The 24,448-nt window shown below is 42.1% G+C and overlaps 3 protein-coding genes across 3 annotated transcripts; all 3 read right to left on the bottom strand.

Moving 5' to 3' along the window:
• Window positions 1-1,801: 1,801 nt before the first annotated feature.
• mknk2b (MAPK interacting serine/threonine kinase 2b) lies at window positions 1,802-11,107 on the bottom strand. Its single transcript, XM_049720532.2, has 14 exons — window positions 10,954-11,107; window positions 10,260-10,471; window positions 9,854-9,944; window positions 9,624-9,725; window positions 9,456-9,553; window positions 7,816-7,895; window positions 7,660-7,733; window positions 7,444-7,548; window positions 7,271-7,326; window positions 7,097-7,192; window positions 4,684-4,878; window positions 4,435-4,599; window positions 4,309-4,349; window positions 1,802-4,219 (listed from the first exon to the last, which is right to left on the bottom strand). The coding sequence occupies exons 2-14, from the start codon at window positions 10,308-10,310 to the stop codon at window positions 3,943-3,945; spliced, it is 1,431 nt and encodes a 476-aa protein (XP_049576489.1). The 5' UTR covers window positions 10,311-10,471; window positions 10,954-11,107; the 3' UTR covers window positions 1,802-3,942.
• Window positions 11,108-15,592: 4,485 nt separating this feature from the next.
• mob3a (MOB kinase activator 3A) lies at window positions 15,593-18,573 on the bottom strand. The gene is made up of 4 exons (XM_049720618.2): window positions 18,352-18,573; window positions 16,903-17,450; window positions 16,089-16,291; window positions 15,593-15,974 (listed from the first exon to the last, which is right to left on the bottom strand). Exons 2-4 carry the CDS (start codon window positions 17,318-17,320, stop codon window positions 15,945-15,947), a joined length of 651 nt encoding a protein of 216 aa, XP_049576575.1. The 5' UTR covers window positions 17,321-17,450; window positions 18,352-18,573; the 3' UTR covers window positions 15,593-15,944.
• Window positions 18,574-18,735: 162 nt separating this feature from the next.
• Window positions 18,736-24,411, bottom strand: zap70 (zeta chain of T cell receptor associated protein kinase 70). Its single transcript, XM_049720485.2, has 13 exons — window positions 24,283-24,411; window positions 21,971-22,394; window positions 21,680-21,840; window positions 21,454-21,592; window positions 21,299-21,377; window positions 21,167-21,189; window positions 21,051-21,090; window positions 20,670-20,865; window positions 20,393-20,599; window positions 20,066-20,258; window positions 19,628-19,768; window positions 19,442-19,554; window positions 18,736-19,374 (listed from the first exon to the last, which is right to left on the bottom strand). The coding sequence occupies exons 2-13, from the start codon at window positions 22,373-22,375 to the stop codon at window positions 19,257-19,259; spliced, it is 1,815 nt and encodes a 604-aa protein (XP_049576442.1). The 5' UTR covers window positions 22,376-22,394; window positions 24,283-24,411; the 3' UTR covers window positions 18,736-19,256.
• Window positions 24,412-24,448: the final 37 nt, after the last annotated feature.

Raw genomic sequence — 24,448 nt, 5'->3', positions numbered from 1 at the left:
TGTTGCAAAATTATCCGTGTTCTTACGACTTTCCTTCTTTGATCATTTAATTTTAAAATGTTTCATTTGTAACTTTGTAATTCTAAAAGAAATAATCCATCATGTTAACCGTGTATGTTATAAAATATTAAAGCATTTATCCAATCAAACGTGTCATGTTTATATTATGACAGGGTGCAGGGATTTAAAAAGCCAACACTTATTTTATTAAATTTTATTTCACAGGAGGTCCTTTGGTCGTCAATTATGCAAGACATTGTACAGTACTGAAGTTGCGCACGTTCACTATACTGCCCACATGAATCATTGCGTGAACTAAGAATGTCCACAAGAGGGCGACAATCAATGCAGTCCAGAACGTTGGAGCGCCCATTGAAGTCTGCACAAAAGTCACTCAGTGGTTGCATCAGTTACTTCCGTCTTGCCCTTTTACGTATGCAATGCCCAAAAACATGTTATGCAATCAAGTGGCTTTCTGAGTTACTAACTTACACAGTGTACGGTAAATACAGGAATGTTTTTCTGTTATATAATACTTCATTATGCACTGTACAACCCTTTTGTTGGAAAGTTTGCCTCTTACTGCGAAGAGTCAATATAATCGACAGAATTAATAAGTGGTAAAGTTTGGAAAGGTGTTCTCAACCTTACCTTTGGACAGATACAGTACACAAGTTTATGTCTTGGTCATTGGCCTCCCTATTGCCTACATACTGTACGGAGAAGACAGGAGATTGTTGTCACATGAACTCAACAGCCAGTACTTGCCAGACATTCCTGCAGCTCCTTCAATGTTGCTGTGGTCTCTTGGCAGCCTCCCTGACCACTTTTGGAAGGGCATCCGGTTCTTTGTAATGTCACATTTTTTAGAAGATGAGTTGTTTTTGACCAGTTTAATTTTAAGTTTTAAGAGGATGTCAATTCCTATCAGCATTTCATAATTTGTTTCACATGAAGTAGCATGGTGGAGCAAGGTGATACTAGCTCTTGCAACAGGTTGCATCAGTCATGTATGGTGAGGCCTGTGGAAAACCCCACAGTGGCATTCTGGTGGCTGATGAGAAGTAGAAGCACATACACGTCACAGGTTCAGGGAGTGTTGGGAAAAGGGAGGTGGTTTTTACTTCTACCCATGGACATGTGACACAGCTCAAATATCAGTGAGTGTGACTGATAAGATGATTTACGGCAAACAAGCCTCACTCAGCCTTGGCCAAAAGATAATGCTGGTTAATGTGAAACCGGCGCGAAAGAAGACAGCGCATGCCAAGTATCTGGTTTCCAATTCCTACTTTACAGGAAATCATTGAGCACTATGATTAATAGACATCACGTGGACACGTGAGTTATTAAAATAAACAATTTAAACAATGCAAAATTCTGGAACTGCAATCATTCATAAAGTGCTTATCTTAAATCAAATGTATCTGATTTCCAGCCAATTCTTATGAGCACGATTAATAGAAATCACACAGACACGTGAGTTATTAAAAGCATTTTATTGCCTTTTTTTTTTTAGAAAAACAGTACAAAATTCTGAAACAACTTTTGTTGGAACAAGTGTTGCCTTGAGTGAACTGCAATCATTCACATGGTACAGTAAAGTGCTTATCTTAAATCAAAATAGGGTTATATTTTTAAGGATGAATTTAGTCCAAACTTCTTCCCTTAAGGGTGTAGAGATGGTGCTAAAATCAGGCATTGGCTCTCAAGCCTCATTTTAAGGACTGTCCTTCTGCTACAGCAGAACTGTTGACCTCACACTTGAGTTCAATTAGGAAGGCTGTGATAAGTATTGCTGTTTTGTTTTTTTTTGCCTGTGAACTGCATTCAAATTACAGAAAGGGTTGATACTGTTCTAATGAATGACTTAAACACTCTTGTACGTCAAAATGACAAACATAAAAAGTGAGAGGCTAACAATCAAACTTTCTCCCCGAGACAGTTTTAAAACTGCCATTTCACCAAAAAGTAGAAATGATCATGACCAAGAACTCTTACACCAGTCATGATTGAGTATCGTGTGCGTATTTTGATTGTAAATATCAAATCCAGCCCAAAACTGTGATGTTTGAAGGAGACAAGAAAAAAAAAAAATACTGAACTATATCAGGCGTTTTAAAACACCCAAAAGATTGCCTTAATTATCAGCTTAATGCAGTTCAATTTAGCAAAGTAGGTTCCCAAATAGAGAAGTGAATATACAAATTCAAGTCTTATTATAAGACATAAAATCCCATTATGAATCTGGAGGTGATTTGGAAAGCTATTTCAGCATCCTGTTATCAGCAGAGTGGATCCTTCAGCAAGAAGGTAACCACTTGTCGAGTACCATTGCCAGTGGATGGCCGTCTGTTAGGTTGGGACACGTTCCAATGTGCCAGGTCATGACTTGAATCCTCTTTAGTGAAACGGACCTCGTCGCTTTTTTTCACTGCCTATCCCAGTCTCACAATTAACTTTTGACTTCTTTCGAGAATTAAAACAATTATTGCCAACTCGTGAAACAAATACTGTCTGGGCAAGAACGCTCCAGCTCAACTCAAACTTCTGCCGACTTGCAACTTAACGTACATTAGACAAACTTAGGAAACCAGCCGGTGATTCACCTGGACTCAACCGCACCTCCATGACAATCACCAAGTACAAAATTATAATAAAAAAAAAAAAGCCATACAAAAATTAAAGACAAAAAAAAAAGTGGCACATTCACATGGAGTTTTTAACATGGGAAAAAAAAAAAAAAAAGGTAAACATAATACCGCTACACATTTCTGGAAGACTTTTTTTTGTTTGTTTTTCCGGAATGTTTTTCTTTTTTTTTTTAAATGTTTTTTTTGGGAGGGGTGGGGAACTGTTTTCAATTATGTTAATAATTGGAAATCAACGTCTCAATAAAAATAAGACAAAGCATTCAAAATGCTGAAGGTTGAAATAAGTGTATTCAATTAAATGAGGTCACATTGGCCAAAATGTGCTTTTCAAACCCTGAAAGAGAGAATTGTAACCTTCAGTGCCAAAACGATGAAAGTTAGCACTGATGCACACATTGATGGCATATAAAAAAATAAAAAAAAATACAAAAATGAAAAACCATATGCGCCAGGTGTGGCCATGGGACACAAATTCTTGATGAAAAAGGAAAAAAAAAAGAATCTTAGACTGTGATCATTATTCCGAGCAAAGCAACATACCAGACACTGCTCTAGTCGACCGAATAGCAATACGTACTTTAGATCTGCGTTCCCGACAATCCGGCAACTTCTACGTCATGGCTGGCAGTGTACGGACATTCTCTGCTCTTGGAGCTTTAATTGCGTAGCCGCCAAACCAAATTTATTTGCAAAACTCTCATTTTGCTTTTGAGTGGAGAACAAAAGGAAAATAAATACTGTAGCTTTTGCGAGCGACTCCCTGGCCACACAATAACCACCAGGCACAGACAGCATTGGCTTGCAGCTCTTCCAGCACCCCTCTGTACACCTTCATCTTGGCATATTGCATAAGCTTGTATGTATGTGCAGACTGACCATTGGTGCGGCGGAAACATACAGTCAAAGAGAACATTCCAAACTTAATTCACAGTGGGTCCAGTTGTAACGTGGGCGGGGGGGGGCAGGGGGGGGAGCAGCATGAAAGATTGTCCTTTGGTGTCTGAGCTTAGTTTAAAACTTAAGTGTTGAAAGGAGGGGGGTTTATTAAATTAGAAAACAGTTAACCTCCCTCCCCAAAAACCGAGACATCTCCGGGCTGATGTGCTTCAGAAGTGCTGCCGAAGGTCAAAAGGCATTTTACAAGAAGAGCTGCGGTCTGGTCTCCCCCTTACAGCGAGGCAGAAAGAGCCTGAATGGCGAGGGGACCAAGGCCAGCTAGAGTCAAAGACAGGCAGGGAGAGGAGGAGCAGGTCTTCGCCGGAGGTCTGAGGTCAACGTGGAGGAAAGTTTAGGCACAGTCCCCCACAATAACAAGAGGGGCCAAGAGCTGACGCAGCTCGGCGGCAGAAACGGGGCCGCTCTTGGGCTGGCTGCCGCGCTGCCTTCGCCTGGCCAGCTGCGAGTTGGAGGGAGGAGAGAGGCGCACGGAAGAGCCGCCGGCAGCGGTGACCACAAAGGGGGTCTCCAGCTGATTCTGCTCCTCCATGCCGTCCCGTTCAGCCAGCTGCCGATTCACAGCCATGGCCTTGTCCGCGAAGAAGGTCAGATCCCTCGCATTGCTGTTTCTGAGGAAAAGGAGATAAAGGCATCCAATGTTAGCGCAACTAAAAAGTGTTTGGGATCAAAATCGTGCATGGCCGATTATCTGCCTCACCTCTGATGAAAAACTGGAGTAGGCAAATTGTCAGACGCACCCTAAGAAAGACGATGAAGAGACGAGAACATTTAAAAACATCCTGCTTCACAGAAGTAGCACCATGGCTGGATGGTGGATACTCACCCCCTGCACCCAAGGGTGCTGCAGCACCTGGCTGGCGCTAAGGCGATTTTTGGCATCCCGAACTAGTAGTCTGGATATAAGGTCTTTGGCACTTGAGGTGATATGAGCCCATTCTTTGTCAGGAAACTCATACTTTCCTTCCTGAATACTTTCAAACAGGGTGTTCTATGGACAGAGAGGAGCACATTATTTTATATAAAATCCACAGCAATGGAAAAACATTTTTTAAAAAGGTCTGCATGATCTCACCTGGCATCTGTGGCAGGGTTCACCCAATTCCCAACCACAGTCACCCCCGCAGTGGCCCACAAAGGGTGGATAACCACTCAGCATGATGTACAAGATAACTCCCAGGCTCCAGAGGTCACAACGTTTGTCATAAATAGTAGCCTCCTCGCTGAAGGCCTCCACCACCTCGGGTGCCATGTACTCTGCCGAGCCGCACTGTTGGGGGAAAAAAAACACCACACTTAGCTGCAGGCTTAGCAAACAACACCGCACATCAAGAGTCAAACTTTTCTTTCCTCACATTCCTCAATTTAGCTGACACCTCGTGTTGGAGCTAGAGGCGTAAACTGGGGCGAGCTATAAAAGTCACATGCTTATCTCTACAAGGATGGGCCAGTTAAAAAAAAAAAAAAAAAAAGGCACTGAACAGCTTTTCTTTGTGTGGCAAGTAAAAACATGTTGTGCAACAATTTCTGCACAGCATCAAATGGGGCAGGTTTGCAGGAACATTGTGTCACAACTTGGACCATCCAGCTGCACACAGTAAACAGTGGACTCAGGTCAAAGGCAGGCGAGCAGGCTCTGCTCTGACGTTGCCTTGTTATGTATCCAAGACAGAAATTAGGCCAAACACTGAGCTCAGCAAAGAGGATTGGACATCCTGCAGAACCACAGACTGGGCTCAGCCACTTACATAACACACACACAAAAGCACCAACGCCTTAATGAGGGGGTGCAGGTCACTAGTTTACGAGACGCTTCATTGAAAATTCAATGGTGCCAGATGTCATCTGCCAGTTTACTTAAACTCTAAGCTATTTTTTTTAAAAATGCAGTTTGGCTTGGAAACCTAGGCCAACTGTTCCCCCCTTGTCTCGTGTTTACATTGAGCAAGACTATTGCAAAACATCCCAGCAGCTCCTCCTCCACCATAATTTCAACATGAAATGTGTTGCGCAGGAATCCGAGCTCCAACAAAGCTGCTTCTGTGGCAGGGAGAGAAAAAAAAAAAAAAATCCCAACCCCCACATGTCTACCATCAACATGTCTGGAAAGCCTGCCTCTGCAGACAATACTTGAAAAAAATAGGCAGGCCAAAAATACAATTCAATAAAACTTTGGTGAGCTTGGTCCACGTGCAACTCCAGTGGACAACAGCAGAAACGAGGGGCTAACACGAAACTCACACAAGCAGTCTGTCACGTACCCACAAAGTTTCTTCTACGCAACACAAGCTGGGGCTTTCCCGTGACCATGTGACTAGTCAGCCCATAATGACGCCACTCCTGCGCCACAGCTCTGAGGTCGGTAAACAAGATTACCTAGTGAGCTTTTAGAGAGACTTGCCAATAGGATAGCAGCCACAACTGCTTTAATTTTAGCTCAATGCGACGGTCCCTTCGCAACGCCTCATTTCCGATTCTAACCATCTCCCAAATACTGCACACCAGAAAAATATATCCTAAATAGCAGGGCGGATAAATGCAATCGATGCAAAACTATGCATGTAAATAGTTTTCAACTGCACAAATCAAGCATGACTGGGGGCAGAGAAATGAAAATCTGATAACATTGTTGCCGAGACCAATGCAGCGAGAGGGGAAAAAAAAAAAAAAAACAAGCTCGGGCACAGGAACAGGACAACCCTCCCCCTCATCTCAACCAATCACATCTCAGTTGCTAGGTATGGGAGGGGAGGATAAAAACCTTGAAATCTTTTGTATAAAAAACATCAGGAAAAATGTAGTCTTGTGGTCATGGTGCATTAAATAAGTAGAGACCTTGTGGATGTTTCCATATTGCCCACACGTTTGTGTGTGTCTCTTTAAAGAAAAACATGACCTTGGCAGTTCCTCTCCATCCTTCCACGACTGTTCGAATACTTCCAAAAACCTTTGCTGTGGCTCGCTTGTTTTCTATATCTGCACATTATCTTATCTATATAGCTCTCTATTATCGAATTCAACAGAAAGATGAAGTTACCATGAGTGTAACCACCCGCCCCCCTCCGTTTCCAACACACAACATTCCTTCGGGCTAAAAGCGCTGCCCCCCCCCCCCTTCCCTTCACCTGCTCTCATCTATCCATCACGTACACACAGACGGTCTGTGTCAACACATAGCAAATGCCAGAACCATAACATGGCGGACGGAGCATCCCACATATCACGCCACTCTGCTTGGGCATTGAGACGAACGGTGAACAATCATAACGACAAACTCTCGGGTATTTACAACTGATAAGTAGGACGTGTACCTTACACCCAAGGATATCTAGCAGGCTGATAGCATAACTACGATAACAGAACGTTGCCAGGCCGGGAAATGAAAAAGTCATCAGCGGGCCGTGCTTAACACCATCATTGTGCCACATGTCGCATATTATTAGCACAATCATTTATTGAACGTGACAAAGAGTTAATGATGAACTTACAGGCGTGAGGAGCTCAGGAGTGGAGATGGGTGAGCTGTCACTGTTCAGTTTGATTCCGCTGCCCAGGTCAAAGTCACAAATCTTGACAGGGGAAATCTGACAGAAGAATAAGAAAATTAAATGACATTTCTGGACAATTGTCAAACTCAAAAAAAATAATTTGCGCAGACTTACCTTGTCTGCACTTTCACAGAGGATGTTTTCGGGTTTGAGGTCTCTGTGTGCCATTCCTGGAAATGAACAAACCAAATGTCGTGTTTCGGAAAAGTGCATTGAAGCCAAAATGGTGAGCAAATGTTCAAAATGTAAACATTAAAAGCAAAAACAAAAAAAAGAGAATTTCTCACCTTTGTTATGCAGGAAGTCCAACGCACTAGCAATGTCCTGCACAACAACTCTGGCTTCCTGCTCACTGAAGTGCTGCCTTTTGTGAATGTGGGCCAAAATGGACCCTAATGGAAAAAGGAAACACAAACACATAAGCTACTTACAAAAAAAAAAGCCACCATGAGTTTTACAAGGCAAAATGAAGCCTTGTGTGAGAAGAGCTGCAACTCACTAACCTCCTCGGAGCTTTTCAAACACAAGATAGAACTTGTCTTCCTCTTCAAAGAACTCCACCAATTCCAGGATGTTACTAAGACAAAACAGCAAGTCAGGCAAAATGTCGTCTAAGCAAAGTGATTCAATTTGATTTTGGTTGAGTTTGTGATCACTACCTGTGGCCCTGGCACTGGTAGAGCATTTCGACTTCGCGAAAGACTCGGCTGCGGCTGTGGCCTGGGATTTTTTCAATTATCTGGAAGAAAAACATTTCGGTTCACTGCTTAGTATGGGGGAGCAAGTCATCAACTGTAGTTAAAAATAAAGGGCGGATATAGAATGGTATGCCTCCACCCACCCACACACATTTCATATGCCATGGCAAGTTAATAGCAGGCCTTGATTTTCCCAAAAGGCACCGCACCCACCCTGGCCGTGCGTGACACACTTGCAAAGTTTCTTCAACCTACTTTGCCTGCTACCCGACAAACAAAGATAACCAACAAAGTCACCAAGCATCTTTAAACTTAGCACCGTGTGTCAGTCTTATTTAAATCTCAAGTGCGCTTAAGTATTCCTCTTTTGAAACATTCCGTGAGCTAATCCCAAACTGTTTACGGTAAAAATAAAAGCGTCTAAATATAACCGCGCTCTGCCATGCGGGGCTTAAACCACCGAGGGGGCCACCAGCGCCGTGCCAAGAGAACCGTAGACTGCTGACACTAAAACCAAAGGCCTGAATGTTCCAGCCGTGGCCAGTCATTGTTTGCGTGGATGTTGTGCGCGTTTCTCTTCCTGGTAGCTGGATTACATTTGCTTTTCAAGCCATGCGTCTAGGATTAATGCACGGACAAGAGCGCCGCCCGCGCTCATAAAATCTGAGTTGGCAGCTCAAACTAGCACCATGGTGGAGTGGAGTCAATATCACACCAAATATATAATAGTGTGTTGACAATTATGGGGAAAGGCAAGAAGGTCAAGGAACCATCTGACAGGTAGGTGTTAAAAATGCACAGCCTGGAGCTTTGTTACAATTGCAACTCTCCAGTCTAGGGGGGGAGGGATGCGAGACGGGACATCTGGCAGAAGCTGTCTGAGCCCCACCATCACCATCACCCTCCCCTTTCAACAAGCAAGTGACCTACTGCACACGCTTCCTCCCCCAGACTGGCAAAGTCCCCGGGGATCATCCATAATGGCGTCACAGTATAAACAATAGCAACAGAGCCTGGTCACGCCATCAAACGCTTGCCTCAAGTCGTTTTAATTATTCATTTCCATGATATGGACACTATGTGCTCAACTTAAACATCTTGCTTGCAGAAATTCATCTAACGCAAAACATTGCACTCTTCACACTGGTGCAGAAAAAAACATTTTGCAATGTTTCGCTTCCTCATGTGAGGATATGCAAGATGAAGGCGTGTCTTAAAAAACTGCAGAGAAGAATAAAAACCATGTAAACATCCTGGGTGACAATGTTCAACCAGCGCCGCCCACAACCCCCCCCCCCTCTTCTTCCCCTATATGACGGTTTTGTTTTGGCAGCACACAATGTTCTCTCTCCCTCGCTCTGAGCATCAACTCTGCACGCAGTAGGAGTGGAATAAATGGGAGGGAGGGAGGGAGGGTATATATCCCTCCCTACTCTGTGAGTGGCTGGCCGCATGTAAAAACAGCAAGGGGAGTGAGTGTCTGCTGACTGCAGCTAATTCCAGAGCAGCAGTGGCACACAAAGAGAATCATGTGGCAGCCAATGTAAAGAGTCCTGCTTTCCAATCAAAACTTCAATAAAAACATGATTGCGATGTCTCACCTTGACAGCATACTCTTTGTTGGTGATAAGGTTGATGCACGTTTGCACCCTGGCATAGGCACCCTCTCCGAGTACTTCATCCTGCAGTCTGTACACATCTGCAAGAGGTTGAACCAGAGTTGAATCTTCACGCGAGGAAATTTTACGTTGGCAGAAAAGTGATTTTACCTTCAAATCGTCCAGAGAAACTGTCTGTTGCCCTGCAACGCTTCTTCTTCTTGTTCCTCTTCTTGGCATCTGGGATGTCTATGGGCTGGCTGGAAGGTATGTCTGACACAATAGGCAGGACTTTAGTACAAAGGTGACAAATATGCAGCCACGACAAAATGTGTCACTCCAAAACTAAAGCATCAGAATTAGGAGATGGCCACTTTAAAAAAAATAAAATAAATACCCACCATGCCTTGAGGAGGAATCAAAATCAAATGATGAATCAATAAGATGAGATCCATTTTGGGTGAAGCCATCGGTCGCAAAAGGATTTTGGCCCTGGGGAAGAAGATATTGAAAATAAGCGACAACTTCCTCAATACTCTCTTGGCTCAGCTGTGCCAAGTTTGAAATGAACAAGAGGAAACTGGCTTCCTGTCTAAAACACAACAATAAAACTCAAGGCCTACATCTAACTGGGTTATAAACGTGCTGGAGCAAAACTTCTGCCCTACTTTATCGAGCTGCATATCCACCCATGCATTAAGGGTCATAAATTCGGTGATTAAAAATAGTTTGATTATTAGCAGTTCTCTCACGTGTGCAATAAAAAGCAAACAAATACACCCAGACATGCGCACAGACGTGACGAACCTTAAAAGAGCGATGGAATCCAGTGACTTCGGTGATTTTATTTTGCACCATTTTGCTTCGATTTGGGAGATTCGTTTTGGATGGCGGCTGCGGCAGTGGTGTCTGGACTATCCGATTGCACTTTCTCCGAAACTGAGATGTTTCAGAAAGAGTTGCAACAGATCACACTGGTGAGGGCTGGTCAGCTTTCTGCGGTGCTTTAAACCGGAGCCCTGTGGACAACGCAAACATGCAATGACATTATTTCGAGCGCTGCCAAGTAACGCAAAGTATATTTTAAAAAAAAAAATACCCGTGTGAAGGAATAAAAAAACAAATGCGAAATACCCAAATCTGACAATATGCATGCCACTCAATTTATAGAGGAAACGTCACATTTTATGCTCAAAATAGGTTTACAAAAATTGTGACGTAGCGCTAACTTGACCACAAGCTAAACAACGCGTGCTAAACTACAAGCTAGCAGTGGAGGGGCTGACGTAAAGTTGCCTTTTAGTGTTGCGTGTTAATCTTTAGTAACCAATGTGAAACATCAAGAAAAAAATGATCAGGTCATTTTTTTTTTACCCTTGCGTAAGATTTAAAGCCAAACAACCAATTATCGTTTGCACGATTGGTGGCGCATACAATTAACATTCACAGCAAAAAAAACAAGACAGGTAAAAACAGAGAGAGGTTGAAGATATGCACTTACCCGATTGTTATTTTTACAGCTCCAGTGTTAGCGTCGTGATTGGACCCACTGCTTAGACAGCCGCGGAGGACGGTCGTGGGGGAAAGGCCGATTGAAAGGATGTGGAAGGTGGTGGAAAGCGACCAGCTGCAGCCTTTTTATAACCTCATGGCTGACTCCTCCTTGGTCACGCCCCTCCTCTTCGGCCACGCCCCTAACTTCTTCACATTGCGTCAGCAGGCTAGAACAATCATGTGCTTTCTCGAAGCGGATCTCAGTGGCTGTGTTCCATTTCTTATTTCCCGGACGCCTTTAATTATTTTATTAGGCGAGAAGTCTAAAGATACACAATTAAACCAATAAATGATTAATTTAGTGTGATCTATTTATTTAGAAGGCCATTCACGTGGCCGCTGTTGAAGTCTGCACAGCTACACTGGAATTAGAATCAAAGATAATGTTTGTACAAACGAAATGGTACCAGACCACATAGCAATGGTTCGTTTCCACAGTACGTGTGGCGCACACCCCAGCATTGTCATTGTTATGATCTCGTCAGGGGGAGGAACGACAGGAGGCTGGTGCAACATGTCGACAGACAAGATCCACGAGTTTAAACAAAGCGAGTCATAATGTCACAGGAATGTTTTTCAATGTGGCTGTCATCCGGGATTCAACTTGGTCAGATGGACATTGAACCATCTTGGTTTAGTGTATCTAAGCACATGACCCCTGCTACCTTGACCTTTTGTTTCTACTACAATATACACGTAGACTCACATATTATTGAATTGCCTCACGTAGAATAATTATTGTTTGGTCTATTTTAATTTAGTATTATTAGAAGCAACCCAGGAAATAGGAGGCAATGCTAGCTAGATAAGTTAAAAATGTTGTATCTGGCCTTAATAATTTAATTTGGGGATTTAGCTGATAACAAGTTGCAAGAGAATAAGGAATAGTAGTGTAATGAATAATTTTTGATGCACAGAAATGAACATAGGACTTTTTGACAATACAACAAGATGTGCCATATTAGTACACGTACATAGGTTGTTTATCATTTGGCTGTTGTATATACATGGCCTCAAAGTGTTTTCCCTACAAATATTTGTTGTAATAATTGCCAATACTGTTGAGTTCGCATAGTCGTAATAGTCAAGTGAGGACGCCTTCTATTCTTTGGCACTTTTCTGAACTTGAATCAACAAGAAATTATGATTTCTACGAATCAATCTGGCCTTGAGCGCTAAACAACTAGGTGAGGGTTCTGGACAGTGCTTACAACCTTCTTGTTTTTGCCAAGTGCACGTGGTACATTTTGAAGCCTGATGATGGAGGCTGCCTGAGATCTGTGTGGAAACTTTATCTCATGCTTGTGATAATGAAAGAAATCCAAGATACCTGATGAGCTTCAAACATACTCTGCCCTTCTGCTGAATGTGACATTCTGGAGATCTGGCATACTCGTGCTATATTCTGTTATTAAAAGCAAAATTAATTTTACTAAGGCACATGTTCCGGGATAGCATATTAGTAGTTAGAATGCATGGATACAGTGGAATGGTACAACAAAAAATATCTCAGCAGACCACCACTGAAGGGTCCCAGTGAAGATAAAGTTAAGATTTTTTTTTTTTTTTGACCCAAATGCATATTATATATTTGCTCTACATGCAGCATGCCCTTCTTATGAACTTTTGTTCTGTCCTGCTGTGCACAATACATTTTATTGTTTATCAAGGGAGCCTCAGCTGAATCCATGTAAGGCTTGTTTTCAGTACTTTGCAGTCTTGTGACTGGAGGTTTCCTGCTCTCCTCCCTGTTTCAGCTTCCACCCCTCCAACATCCACTCGTTTGGTAGCAAACATTACGCAAGCAGAAGGCCGACCGACCGTCCCTCCCTTTCTATCTGGCAGCACACGTTGTAGTGTGTTGAACGTTTTCGAAGAGCGAAGCTTGGGCCAGGAGGAGTGGGGGGGAGAGGGGAATGTTACTACAGGTCAAACCCAAGGAGGACGGGCCATCATAAATAGCTTCAGTAAACAACAATGTCATCTTTGATGGCTCTCAGAGGATATCAGTCTCTGACGGGGAATGCTTGTAATTTGGTATGTCCTAGTTGTTGTTTACCATGTACATTGTGTCAATTTACTGTATTTGAAAGACTGTCTGCAATTAGCGCCAAAACATGAATGCACGCACGTGGTGGCCCCTATAGCTAGCTATCTCACTTTGTGCCTCACACAAACTATTTGAGTCCACAATTTGGAAGTGTGGCACGGTTGTGTGTTTTCTGTCAATCATTCCAAAATAACCAGAAAGTTTTGTTTTGATTGATAGGTTCACTGAGTGTACGTTCTAGGTTTTCCAAGAGCGCACTTGTCCAGGGAAATGTACTGACTAAATTTTTTTATTTCAAGGTTTAGGTATTTAGGTCAAGGAATCATATTTGGTAAACAAATAAAGCTGAACTTTGCATGTTCTTCCTTTGCCTGTGTTGTTTTTCTGCAGGTACTCCGGCATCTTCCAAAAGAAAACATGTTAGAGTCACAGATGGCCCAAAATCCGGTAAAAGAGACTCCAGCTCAACTGTGACCTGAATGCAGACAAGCGGATAGATGAATAGACTAAATATAAAATCATGGACTTGTGCATGTGCAAATGCACTCACATGCAGCACATAGAAAGCAAGGCTAATAAAACTGCCCCAGATTGAGAAGATCAAATTAAGCTGCATACATTCCTCAAGTAGTAGTAAGGTCAAAGTGCTCTCAAGTATGCTTTTTCTAAGAAGCAATCCCTCCAAGACACTTCTCAGAAAATAAATTGTCATCCAGGAAGGTCTTGCCAAAACTCTTGTAGTTTGATGTGGTTCCGTTTGTAAAGCAAAACTAGAAGCATCCAAATTCTATATTGCTCATTTCGGGTGAGCTTGAGTCTTGTTATCTAACCATTTAAATGTGCAACACAGTTTTTTTCAAACAAGTCCTGTCCTTAAATTCCTAGAAAATACATTCGGAAGGGCATAAACAAAACTCTAAAACCGTTAGGGTGTGTTCACTTTCCACACTTGTGTGCTGAGTCACGAAACCAACAGTGCAAATACTGACACTGTGCCATCAAAACAACATCTGGAAGAGGAGATGGGCTCTCTTAAGTCTGATTGGTGGCTATAAGTTCTTCCCACTAGTCCACGGCCTCTGGCTCGCCCTTGCCCTCATGTCTTGCGAAATACACAGTCCAGTCAGGAGCAGAAGGAACACAACACAGACTCACGTCAGGCAGGGGGAGGGGACAGTGTGCACCATAAGCACTGCACGGCTCATCTTGCACGTAGCATGCATATGCTTGCAGGAGTGGTCCATTCAAAAGAGAGACCAAAGAGAGGAAGGATCAGGTTGCTGCAGGCCTTGAGCTCCCTGGAATGCTTGTTATTGTAGGGCGGAGTTATGGATTTATATTTATTTAGACAAGGGGTTGGGAAACTGGGATCTGGGGACTCCTAAAGGTTCCGTGAGCTGTAGCTTGGGGGTCCACAAAATAATTCTCACTTTAAAAAGTGCATACATAATTGAGGATAATATAATATTGGCTTGGCGCCATCTAGTGGTGAACGGATGCCAAGTTCCCATGTTGAACTCAGGGGAGGAGCTTCATCAGAGAGGCCATAGCTCTGTCGAATAGAAATTTTTTATATAATTTTATAATATTCGTTATGTGACAAACACAGACCTCAATAAATGACAGTTTTCATTTGCATTTAAACATTAGCTAAATATTTAGCTTTAGATTCAACATTTAGGTGTAACATGTACTATATATTGACATTTTAATATCCAAGATGACCTTGTTGCAAATGTACAAAAAAAATACTCAAAAGTTCCCATCGGGTTTCTAAACATTCTTTCAAAGTAATGTGCTAATTTATTTATCCAAGTTCTATGTGTACTGTCAGCATTTCCTCACTTGTGCTTGTGTCCAAGAATCCATCTCATTATTGACGTCACCCGCGTCTAAATCCAGCAAAGTTGTCCTCCAGCGTGTTCCCTGAGTAGTTGTTGACACAGTCCTACAAAACAGGCTCCATTCACCCTCCCTTGGAAGCACGGTGGATCAGACTGCCCTGGTTTATTACGTAAGTCATTGAGTAGACTCATTAACCCGAGACAGTGCGCGCAACCCCCAAGCACAAGCCCCTTGCTCCTTGCCTGCACTGGATTACAGCCAGGTTGAATGATTTACATCTCAGTGCTTTTCTGCGTCTGACGCCATCTAGTGGCCTGTCGAAAAAACGCTCTCGTCTCGTGTTTGGCAGCAGCTTGTGTCACGTGAGGATCGGCTCGGGTCTCGTGTAGGAGTTGTTCGGTATGTGCGACATGCGCCAGCAGATCTGACACCTGAGAAACTGCCTGCTGACTGGCTGGAGGAGACAAAACGTGTACAATAACCCCAACCCGATAAGGTTAGAGTCACCTGCCAGCCATGTAGTATTTTTAGTTCTCATTTCAGTGTATAAATCCTACAGCGTTGCAAGGAATGGATGGAAGCAAACCAGGATTAGGTTAAATACAATTGGATAAAATACATACAAAAAAAACAGATTTCAAAAATGCATACTAGGAGTTGAATATGAACAAAATAAGACAAGTAGCTTCGCTCAAGTTCTAATCGAGTAGAAACTTTTAATGCAACAAGGTGACCGCAACTGTACAGTAACAACTCCGACTCATTTCATTTTGGACGAGCAAATACATGCAGGAATGATTTGAAATTCAAACAAGAACAACAACATAAACTGTTTTGATAAAATGTTTTCACTTACAACTTGAGCTTCTTGGTTAAAATCTACAGTCTGTAGTTAAAATAGATTACAGTACTTAAATATAAAAATAAACTCTTTATGAATGTATTTGTCATTTAAAATCTCAACTGCAGTTTTTTTTTCTCTCCAATAGACGGACGAATGTGATTGTCCGGCTTGTACGCATCCACAAATCAGCTTGGCCTCCTCAGTGACACATCCGAGAGGTCATCTCTTTCTGTGGAGAGGAAAAAAAAAACATAACTGTGGCACACCCAAAATGATACACATGCCAAAGCGAACTTGAATTTAGTAATGCTATGTTCAATTTTTTTTTTTTTTTTGGAGTTACCAGAGGCTCCAGCTCTTTGTGGTCCGTGAGGTTGAACTCTGTGACAAAATAATAGAAATGCTTGTAGCAGGTATTGACGTGAGCCTCGGCCCCCATCTGGCTCACACGGTCAAAGTGGTGAATGTAGACGTGGACAAACACCCGGAAGAGGCGGGATAAAATCTTCTTAGCCACTTGCATGAAGGTCTTAGGGAATGGAGTACCTTGGGATCACACACATGGAGACAAGTTTATTTTGCTTGGTTGAGCTTGCACTCCTGCCACATGTAAAAGCACAACAATTGTGACTCATTTAGGACATCCTTTTGCCATCCAATAATATCCCTGGGATGATTTTCCAGAAGGCATGAGTGTCATGAGTGTCAGTGTTTACCCCCAGCACAAATGCCTGCTGTCCGTTGCGTGACCCACTTTATAAATCCTTTGCTGGCATGTTTCTGTGGTGATTGAAATACAAAGGCGCCACGACAACCTTCACTTTTCACAGATGCCATGGCAACAGGACTGTGGCAGCAACGCAACCACCGTAGCCTTGTAGATTGACTCAAACATTTGACTCATCTTGAGAGCAGAAGTGCATCTCCCTCACATCTTATCTGCTAGTATCTTTTTTTATATTTTGCAGTTTTGGCATTGTGCATTTACCGAATAATTAAGATAAAGATTAGATTTTTTTTTGTACAAGGTTATCACACTTACAAAACACTAAGTCTCTTGTTTATATAAAAGGTGTCATCTTTTTGGTAAATCGTCTAAATATTTTCAACACAGCGCTTGCTGAAAAAGACCAGTCGCAACTCGTTTCAACACTTACCGACATTGGTGGGGAAGATGTTTTCATTGTTTATCTGTACCTCGATCCAGTCCATGAGCAGGCTCATGTATTTGGGGGCCGAAAGCGCGGTGGGCCTCTTGTACTTGTGCTCGTCCTGCCAGCGATACTCGTACTTGGGCCCGCCCGACATGACGGGACAGGTCTGATCGGTGCACGAGTCGCTGATGGTGCCGTAGATGAGGTTGATGCGGTTGAAGAAGTCGACGACGTGGACCGCGACCCAGTCGTTGAGATCCTCCCCGTGCGGGAGCTGCACGGCCTGCTTCAGGTCCAAGCCGGCATTCAGAGAGGCCTGGGCCTTCTTGTGAAGCTCAAAACGCTGCGTGCCGGGTTCAAACTTGCGCTTGGGCCGGAATGTCCTGTCTTTGTTGAAAACTTGTTTCAGGGCCATGGACATGGTTGCACGCCGAGATCCCGGGGAGATTAGCTTTCAGCGCGTGGGGTGAATTAGTAACTGATTTACTAGAAAGCTGGCAAAGCTGTGCAGTTCTTTAAAGGCTGTTTTTTGGGGAGTGTTTGTTTACGTTCTGGAAGGAAAGTGAAAATGGGTGGTTGGTTAGCAACAGCGCTAGTTGATACACCAAAGAATCACTCGAGTCAAGTAACACATATGATGAACAATTAAAGAAAATAAAGACTAAAAATAATTGAAGGTTTAAACAAGTGATTGTGCCTAGGTACAGTTCAATTGCAGTCCATTTGCACGTAATCTGTTCCGTTGTGACATTTGGGTTTGATGATGAGGTTGTTCTTGGGCAAAATGAGCGCTTTGTTGCAAAGGTTGGGAAACACGAGTGAGTGTCGGTCGAGTAGATTACACAACATCAGCAGCAGCAGCATCTGTGTCCCACTTTTGACACTGACAGGCCTAAGCTCAACATGCATGTCTAATGCATGTAAATTGTTTTAATCTGCGAATATTTAAAAAAAATGCATACAGCATTTGGATAAACGTTATCGCCGTTTCCTCAAAGTTAAAAGTTCAATAGTAAAAGGGAAGGCTTGCGTTAAATACAATGACTCACTTCCTATTTCAAGAACTGATCTCGTCGTGAAACTAAAGAATGCTCGGAATGACAATAAAACCACGCTGAACCGTTTAAGAAGAACCTAATACAGATCTAAACTTCGTATTTGATCAAATGAAGTTTAGTTGAACACAGTGTCCCTGCCATTTGAATCATTGTTTCCGACATGAAAGCGGGAGATTAAACAGTGCGACTGATGACGACTTTAACTTTGTGACGAGGCTAGCTAACGCGCGGTTGGACTTGTTGCTTCAAAAACACTTAGCACATCCAAATATTTCGACAAAATACCTAACTTTGAGTACAACTAATATCGTGCATATATTCAAAAGAAAACAGTCGATATCAAAGAGATCAGCGATGACGAAATCGCAGTGGAAAGCTACTTTTCCGAACTTACTTGTTCCGCCGCCTTTCCGCTCCGCCAATTCGATATTTTGTCCAAAGTATTCAGCAATCTATCGACACTGTTCTATCGATAGCGTAGAAAGATTAAAATGCGCATAGGTAATGCCATTCATACTGCAAATTTACAGTAAATTCCACAAACATGACACCTAAGTAAATGAAAGCAGCTAACATCAGACTCCTCCCTTCAAATGAAAAAGTAACGGCAGTAAGTTACAGTTAGTGTTCTTTCAACTTCCGGTGTGACGATCAAAGTAATGGCTCAAAGACTTTTATCTTGTCAAAAAAGTCATGACACCAAACACGGCCGTGAGCGTGACGAATCGCTTAATACGTTTACGTTTTACCGTGTCACAATATCACAAGCCTATCGATGTTTGTTTATCGAGGAGACATTTTTAATATTTGCGTAAAATTCCACAAAGGTTACATGAAGACAAATAGTCAAGCTGGAACAGAAGAAGTGCTACTGTCGGTATTACATTTGCAGAACCCATGTTTGCCCTAATGTTTTGCATGTGGGTAAATATTCAACTGGCTTTGCTTTTTTTTGTTCCCACATGCATAATCACTCAGTATAAAACCTTTATTTTATGGAGATGAATCATATTTGTTCATTCAATTTAAAGAAGGCCTCAACAAAAACAATCCCAAGGACATTTTAAGAGTACAGCATATTGCTCATCAATGTGAAGATACAGATATTCAAACAGACAAAAACAAAAATGCAGCTAACGCTTTTGTTCCAGATGCTTAATTATGGCCAGCAAGCCTTTTTTAGCTGTATCACTGGCCAGTGTGCACGGCTGATAAATAGCTCTTTGTTTTACTTGTTTAATGATCAGCTGAATGGACACATTGTGTAGCCATGAAACAGAATGTGCTTTGTTTTTATGTCTACTTGGTTGGCTCTGGAGCAGTGGCAGCACCCGACGTCTTAACCTTTTTTGATATGGAATAATGGTAAGTTCTCATGGTCTCTTCCACATTAATAAAGTCAGGACGATCCTCATGCCTGGTGAGAAAGGATAGAATTAGCACCCAAATGAAAATGACGATTCAAAAAATATCGATTGACTTACTTGTATTGCCAGCATTCTTGCATCAGCTCATACATTCGATCAGGACACTTGGGCGGACAATCCAAGCGTTTCTGGCTTTCAATGAAACTGTTCACCTCCACTTGTTTCATTTTCTGGACAGATTTGAACAGATCACAATTCAGAGTGTGATTCTATTGTAAGCCACTGCTCCGTATGTTCCAGTACCTTGTAAGGTTTTCCACCGTATGAGAAGGCTTCCCACATGGTGATGCCAAAACTCCACACGTCACTTTTACTGGAGAACTTGCGGTAGTTAATACATTCGGGAGCGTACCATTTCAGCGGCCATGGTCCTGTAGAACGGGCCTGTTCAAAGATTCATACGACAAAATGACTCGGCTCCTTGGTAACAACCTGGGCTTTGGAATCAGAGAGTCATGGTCATGGACAATACAAGAACTGGTTGCTGGTGAGATGTTAGTGTGCTTGTAGCATCCCTAGTAAGGTTGTGTTGAATATTACCATTCAGTTATGTGATTCCCACATTTCTTTCAGATGAGGGTCAGTGAATCAGGCCAAAGGGACCAAAGCTTAATATTTACCTTACAAAGATAACAGTTGATGGTGATAACCTAACAACAAGCAACAATTGGACCTCTGTACCTTGTAGTACTCGCTGTCTGCTCCCAGGGCCTTGGAGAGCCCAAAGTCACTGATTTTGGCAAACTGTCGGTTGACGAGCAGGACATTTCGAGCTGCCAAGTCCCTGTGCACAAAGCTTTTCTCTTCCAGATATTTCATTCCCATGGACACCTGGTGCATCAGGTTGACAATGTCCTCCACTGATACGCTATCCCTGGATGAAAACATGCAAGTCCATCAATTGAAGACTCTTCAATGACTCATTTTTAGCGATCTACCGCCGTAGTTTGAATGTTAGTCGAAAAAAATGGTACCAGAACTCCAGCTGTGATATGAAGTCAAACGTACTTATTGGAGGAGAGAAACTTGTTGAGCGGTCCATTGGGAGCCATCTCCAAGACCAGCATGAGACTCTCAGCGTTGCATAAGCCCAGCATCCGAACAATGAAGGGATTACTCAACTGGTGCATGATCTCTGCCTCCCTCATCATCTCCTCCTTCATTAGCATCTCGTTGTCACTCTTCAGCACTTTGATGGCTACATCTAACTGGCCCCTGATGGAAAAGAACAAAAGAATCATTTCAGTTCTCCTACCAAAATACGAGTTATCAAACGTTTTCTCACTTGTCAGTTTGGAGGACACCTTTCTTGACGCAGCCAAAGTTGCCCGAGCCGAGCTCCACCTCATCCATGAAAAGCCGACTCCTCTGAATGTTAAACATCTTAATGTCGTTGGGGTTGTGATAAGGGTTGAAGCCAACGCAGTCCATGGGAAGAGCATTTTCTGGAGGCGCACATGGGACTGCCTTCACAGTCGCAGCTATCAAGCAGGAAACACACATTTGAATGCAACAGCAATATTTATCAAATAAATATAATCAAATATCATATATAATCAAATATGAAATATTTTAAACTCCCTGTTTCAGTGCTTAACACCTAAACTGACTTTTTCAGCAATTAATAACAGAGATTGTGCATGATTGTGCAATGTAGGAAACTGACCTCGAGGTGGCGGTGTGTAGCTATTTAGGCCTGTTCGCCTCTGCAAGATTGACAGTCAATCGTTTCATTAAAAAATAACAGGAGAAATTCAACTCGTTATCAGCATTCATACTCACGGTTGCGGGGATGCTCGGGATCTCTGATTTCGTTTTGGAAAGATATTTGAGATGTAAAACGACAATTAGTGGATTAAGCGTATAAACTTGCATTTGGATAATACAGAGCTATTCTAGAAAGATATTCAGTACTTCCAGCAGCTTTGCTGACACATGCATCCCCCAGAGTTGTCATCATTCCATCAGGTTTCAGCTTCAGGAACTCTACCAGCTGGTCAAATAAATCAAATGTTTCTAACTGAAATTGAATAAGTATGACAAAATAGTATTTACAGGCATATACGAACCTGCCAAATCGTGTCAAACTTCAATCCGCCTGGCATGTGATATTTCCCTGACTTATCTTCCAGGATCTGGTAGTGATAAACAGATCTTCCATACATTACAGAGAGCGCAAAGGAACCAGAGTCCTCTCTTTGACGGATTCTGAAGAACAATAAAGGAAAGTTGTCTCAGAAAAGCCATAAAGTGCTTTGACAGTATAAAAAAAGTGCATCAACCTGATCTACTTACAGGAACTTGCCATCTGGTTGTGTTCCACAGTAAAGCAATCTCTCACATTCCTGTCGGGAGATTTTGCCGTGGTACCACGACATCTTCTCGTGGGCCATGGTGGCAATCAGCTTTTCTAGTTGGGGCGCTTGACTGATAATAGCCTGCTCCATGGCTTCTCCCTGAGTGGGGGAAGAATCAATAATGGACAAAACAAATTTACTGGTTTATACTTATTTGTAATTGCTTAAAGACACCGCTGGACGGCAGCAAATTTGGTCGATGGCACGGCCCGACTCAATGCCGACCAACCTCAAGGTTCCAGGTCTGCTTCACGTACTCCCTCAGCATGTTTTCTTTCAGGCTGTCAAACAAACTGGGCCTGATGGGTGTGTCCGAGGAACGCAAGCAAGGTTTCTTCAGAGCACACACCAGCCCGCTCGCGTCCTTGCTGTAAAATTCACACAGCTCAGCAGGCCCACAGTGGGGTATGCCTCCTGTGATACAATATGTGTCATTAAGCTGCTTCTCTATCGGGTAATGGTGGAAGTCCAAGTCCCACACCACAGAGAGCACATAGCCACCCAGACTTCGCAGACACTGCCGTAGCAAGAAGAGGCCGTCGGCCATACCGGCTAGTTTTAAATACTGCTCGGCTTCCGAGCGACTGATGCTGCCGTAGAAGAACGGCAGTTCTTTTGCGGGGTCAGTGGACATGATGAAGAAGCTGAGTTGTCTGGAGGACAAAAAGACAGAAATGGGAAGATTTCACATAAATCTTGAAATAGGTTGTTATAGTTAATGAAAATACAAGCAATGTAGACGCCTAAAATGAGATCGTCCTCCAACAGTAGGTTAACAAATTAGCAGAGCCTTTTTTTTTTTTTTTTTTTTTTTTCCTGGGACTGTCACAAAAGCAATGTGGGAGGCCCCTTGTGACTTGACGTGATAGATGACAAAAAAACACCCACACAACAGGAAGTTGTGGTCCACTCAGCCTCTTTTCTCTAACATTTAATTCTTCAGTTGAGCAGGTGCTTTTTGGTAAGAAAAAAAAACACACACCAAAATTCAACCAAAATGATACAGGATACAAAATTCGATTATCAGTGTGCGTTTGTGCAGAGAGACAAAACGTAAAACCCAACTAACATTCTTAGATTTGACTAAAGAAAAATATCACAGACACAATTTGTAGTCAAATATCACGCTTATCCGTCTTCCATTTTGAAAGTAAATGTAGAAATGATATTTTTAAATTTATGGCAAAGCAGTGTGATTTTGATGATGTCCTAAAAAAGCAAAAACCTCAGCTTCCGAGCAACACACGCCAAACTTTACCAACATCCGCAATGGACAACTACAAAGTGGCCACAGGAAGGCCTCTACTGTGACCTGAACTTTTTCTCACCACAACAAAAGTCTTCAGAAGCCACAATGTGGACCAACAAATGCTAGGCATGCGTTAAAAAAAAAAATCTCAACTCCATTTTTATGTCTGAAGTTGAAATCTGATTTTAGTTGGGGAACAAAAATAACCGCAAAGAAAACTCTAATTATGTATGGTCAGAATTTCTGAATACAAGCAGTAGTTCAATATTAATGGGCTTTGTGGAAAACAAACAAAGAAAAAAACAAAACTATGACGTATATTAAAATAAGAACATTTGCTTTCCTTTTAATCGAACAAGATTAAAATCACCGTGACGCCTGTAGGGACAAGCGCTACAGAAATTGGATGGATGGATGAAATCAGTTATATATGGGCCAAAATTGCTAACTGTTTTTTTGGGGGGGAAGAATATTGACCTTGGAGGACTTTATGTGATTTTGCAAAAAATTAATTTAAAATCCTATCAATAATTCTTACAGTTCTATACGTATGTATTAAAATATATAATTGTCCTGTAGTTCATCATGAAGACAAAACGTAAAATGAATGTATCGATCCAAGCCAAATTTAACATACGTATTTCTAAAACACATTTACCAATACGAAAACTGTAATCGCGGTGGAAAAATGTAGGAATTCATTTCAACAGACCAGAAAACACTTTAAATATTCATTATGATTTAATTTACAAAGGATCTTTTTTGTTTTGTTTTTTACAGTGACTTTTTATGCTCTGAATCACAAAAGTTAATTTCACCTTGACAAAATCAGAAACACTCCCAAATTATTTTGTATAGTGACAATAACGATTCCAATAATACTAATTTGAAATGTCGACGTTTCCGCCTAACCTGAAAGCATGAACGTGCTCTACATTTTTATAATGGCCTCAACATTTTTAAGGCTATTTTTTTGTGGTTGTTTTTCTTATTAAATCTAGGACACTAACCAAAGCATGTCATTGAGCATCATTTTACATCAATGCACTAATCTAACTAATACGTCCGGCTAATAGCAATAAAATTTCGGTATGTAATATGAATTTAAATGTTTTAAATGACACGGAATGCACATTTTATGAATCTGAATTACATTGCGTTGCGTCACCTATGGATTAATATGATATATAGATCATAATATAATTTGTTAATTTGCAATTTTTAGCATGATGCTGTTCTTAGTTTGCTTTAGCTTGTACGGTAAAGGTAAAAAAGTGACAAAAGTTACTTACTTCTTCCTTTAAAAGTAGACCGAGGTTGTCGCTGCAGAGTTCGGATGCATCTGCTGATGTGTGCAGTGTCAGGTGCTGGCACATCACACCACGTGAGGCCATGAGCAAAAGTCGGTGCTACTGGCAGACACACTAATGCTATGAGGACGTAAATTGTCTATTGAAT

The sequence above is a fragment of the Syngnathus scovelli genome, chromosome 10, assembly GCF_024217435.2.
Source record: "Syngnathus scovelli strain Florida chromosome 10, RoL_Ssco_1.2, whole genome shotgun sequence".
NCBI classification, from domain to species: Eukaryota; Metazoa; Chordata; class Actinopteri; order Syngnathiformes; family Syngnathidae; genus Syngnathus; species Syngnathus scovelli.
This window is presented reverse-complemented; position numbering and strand designations above follow the sequence as displayed.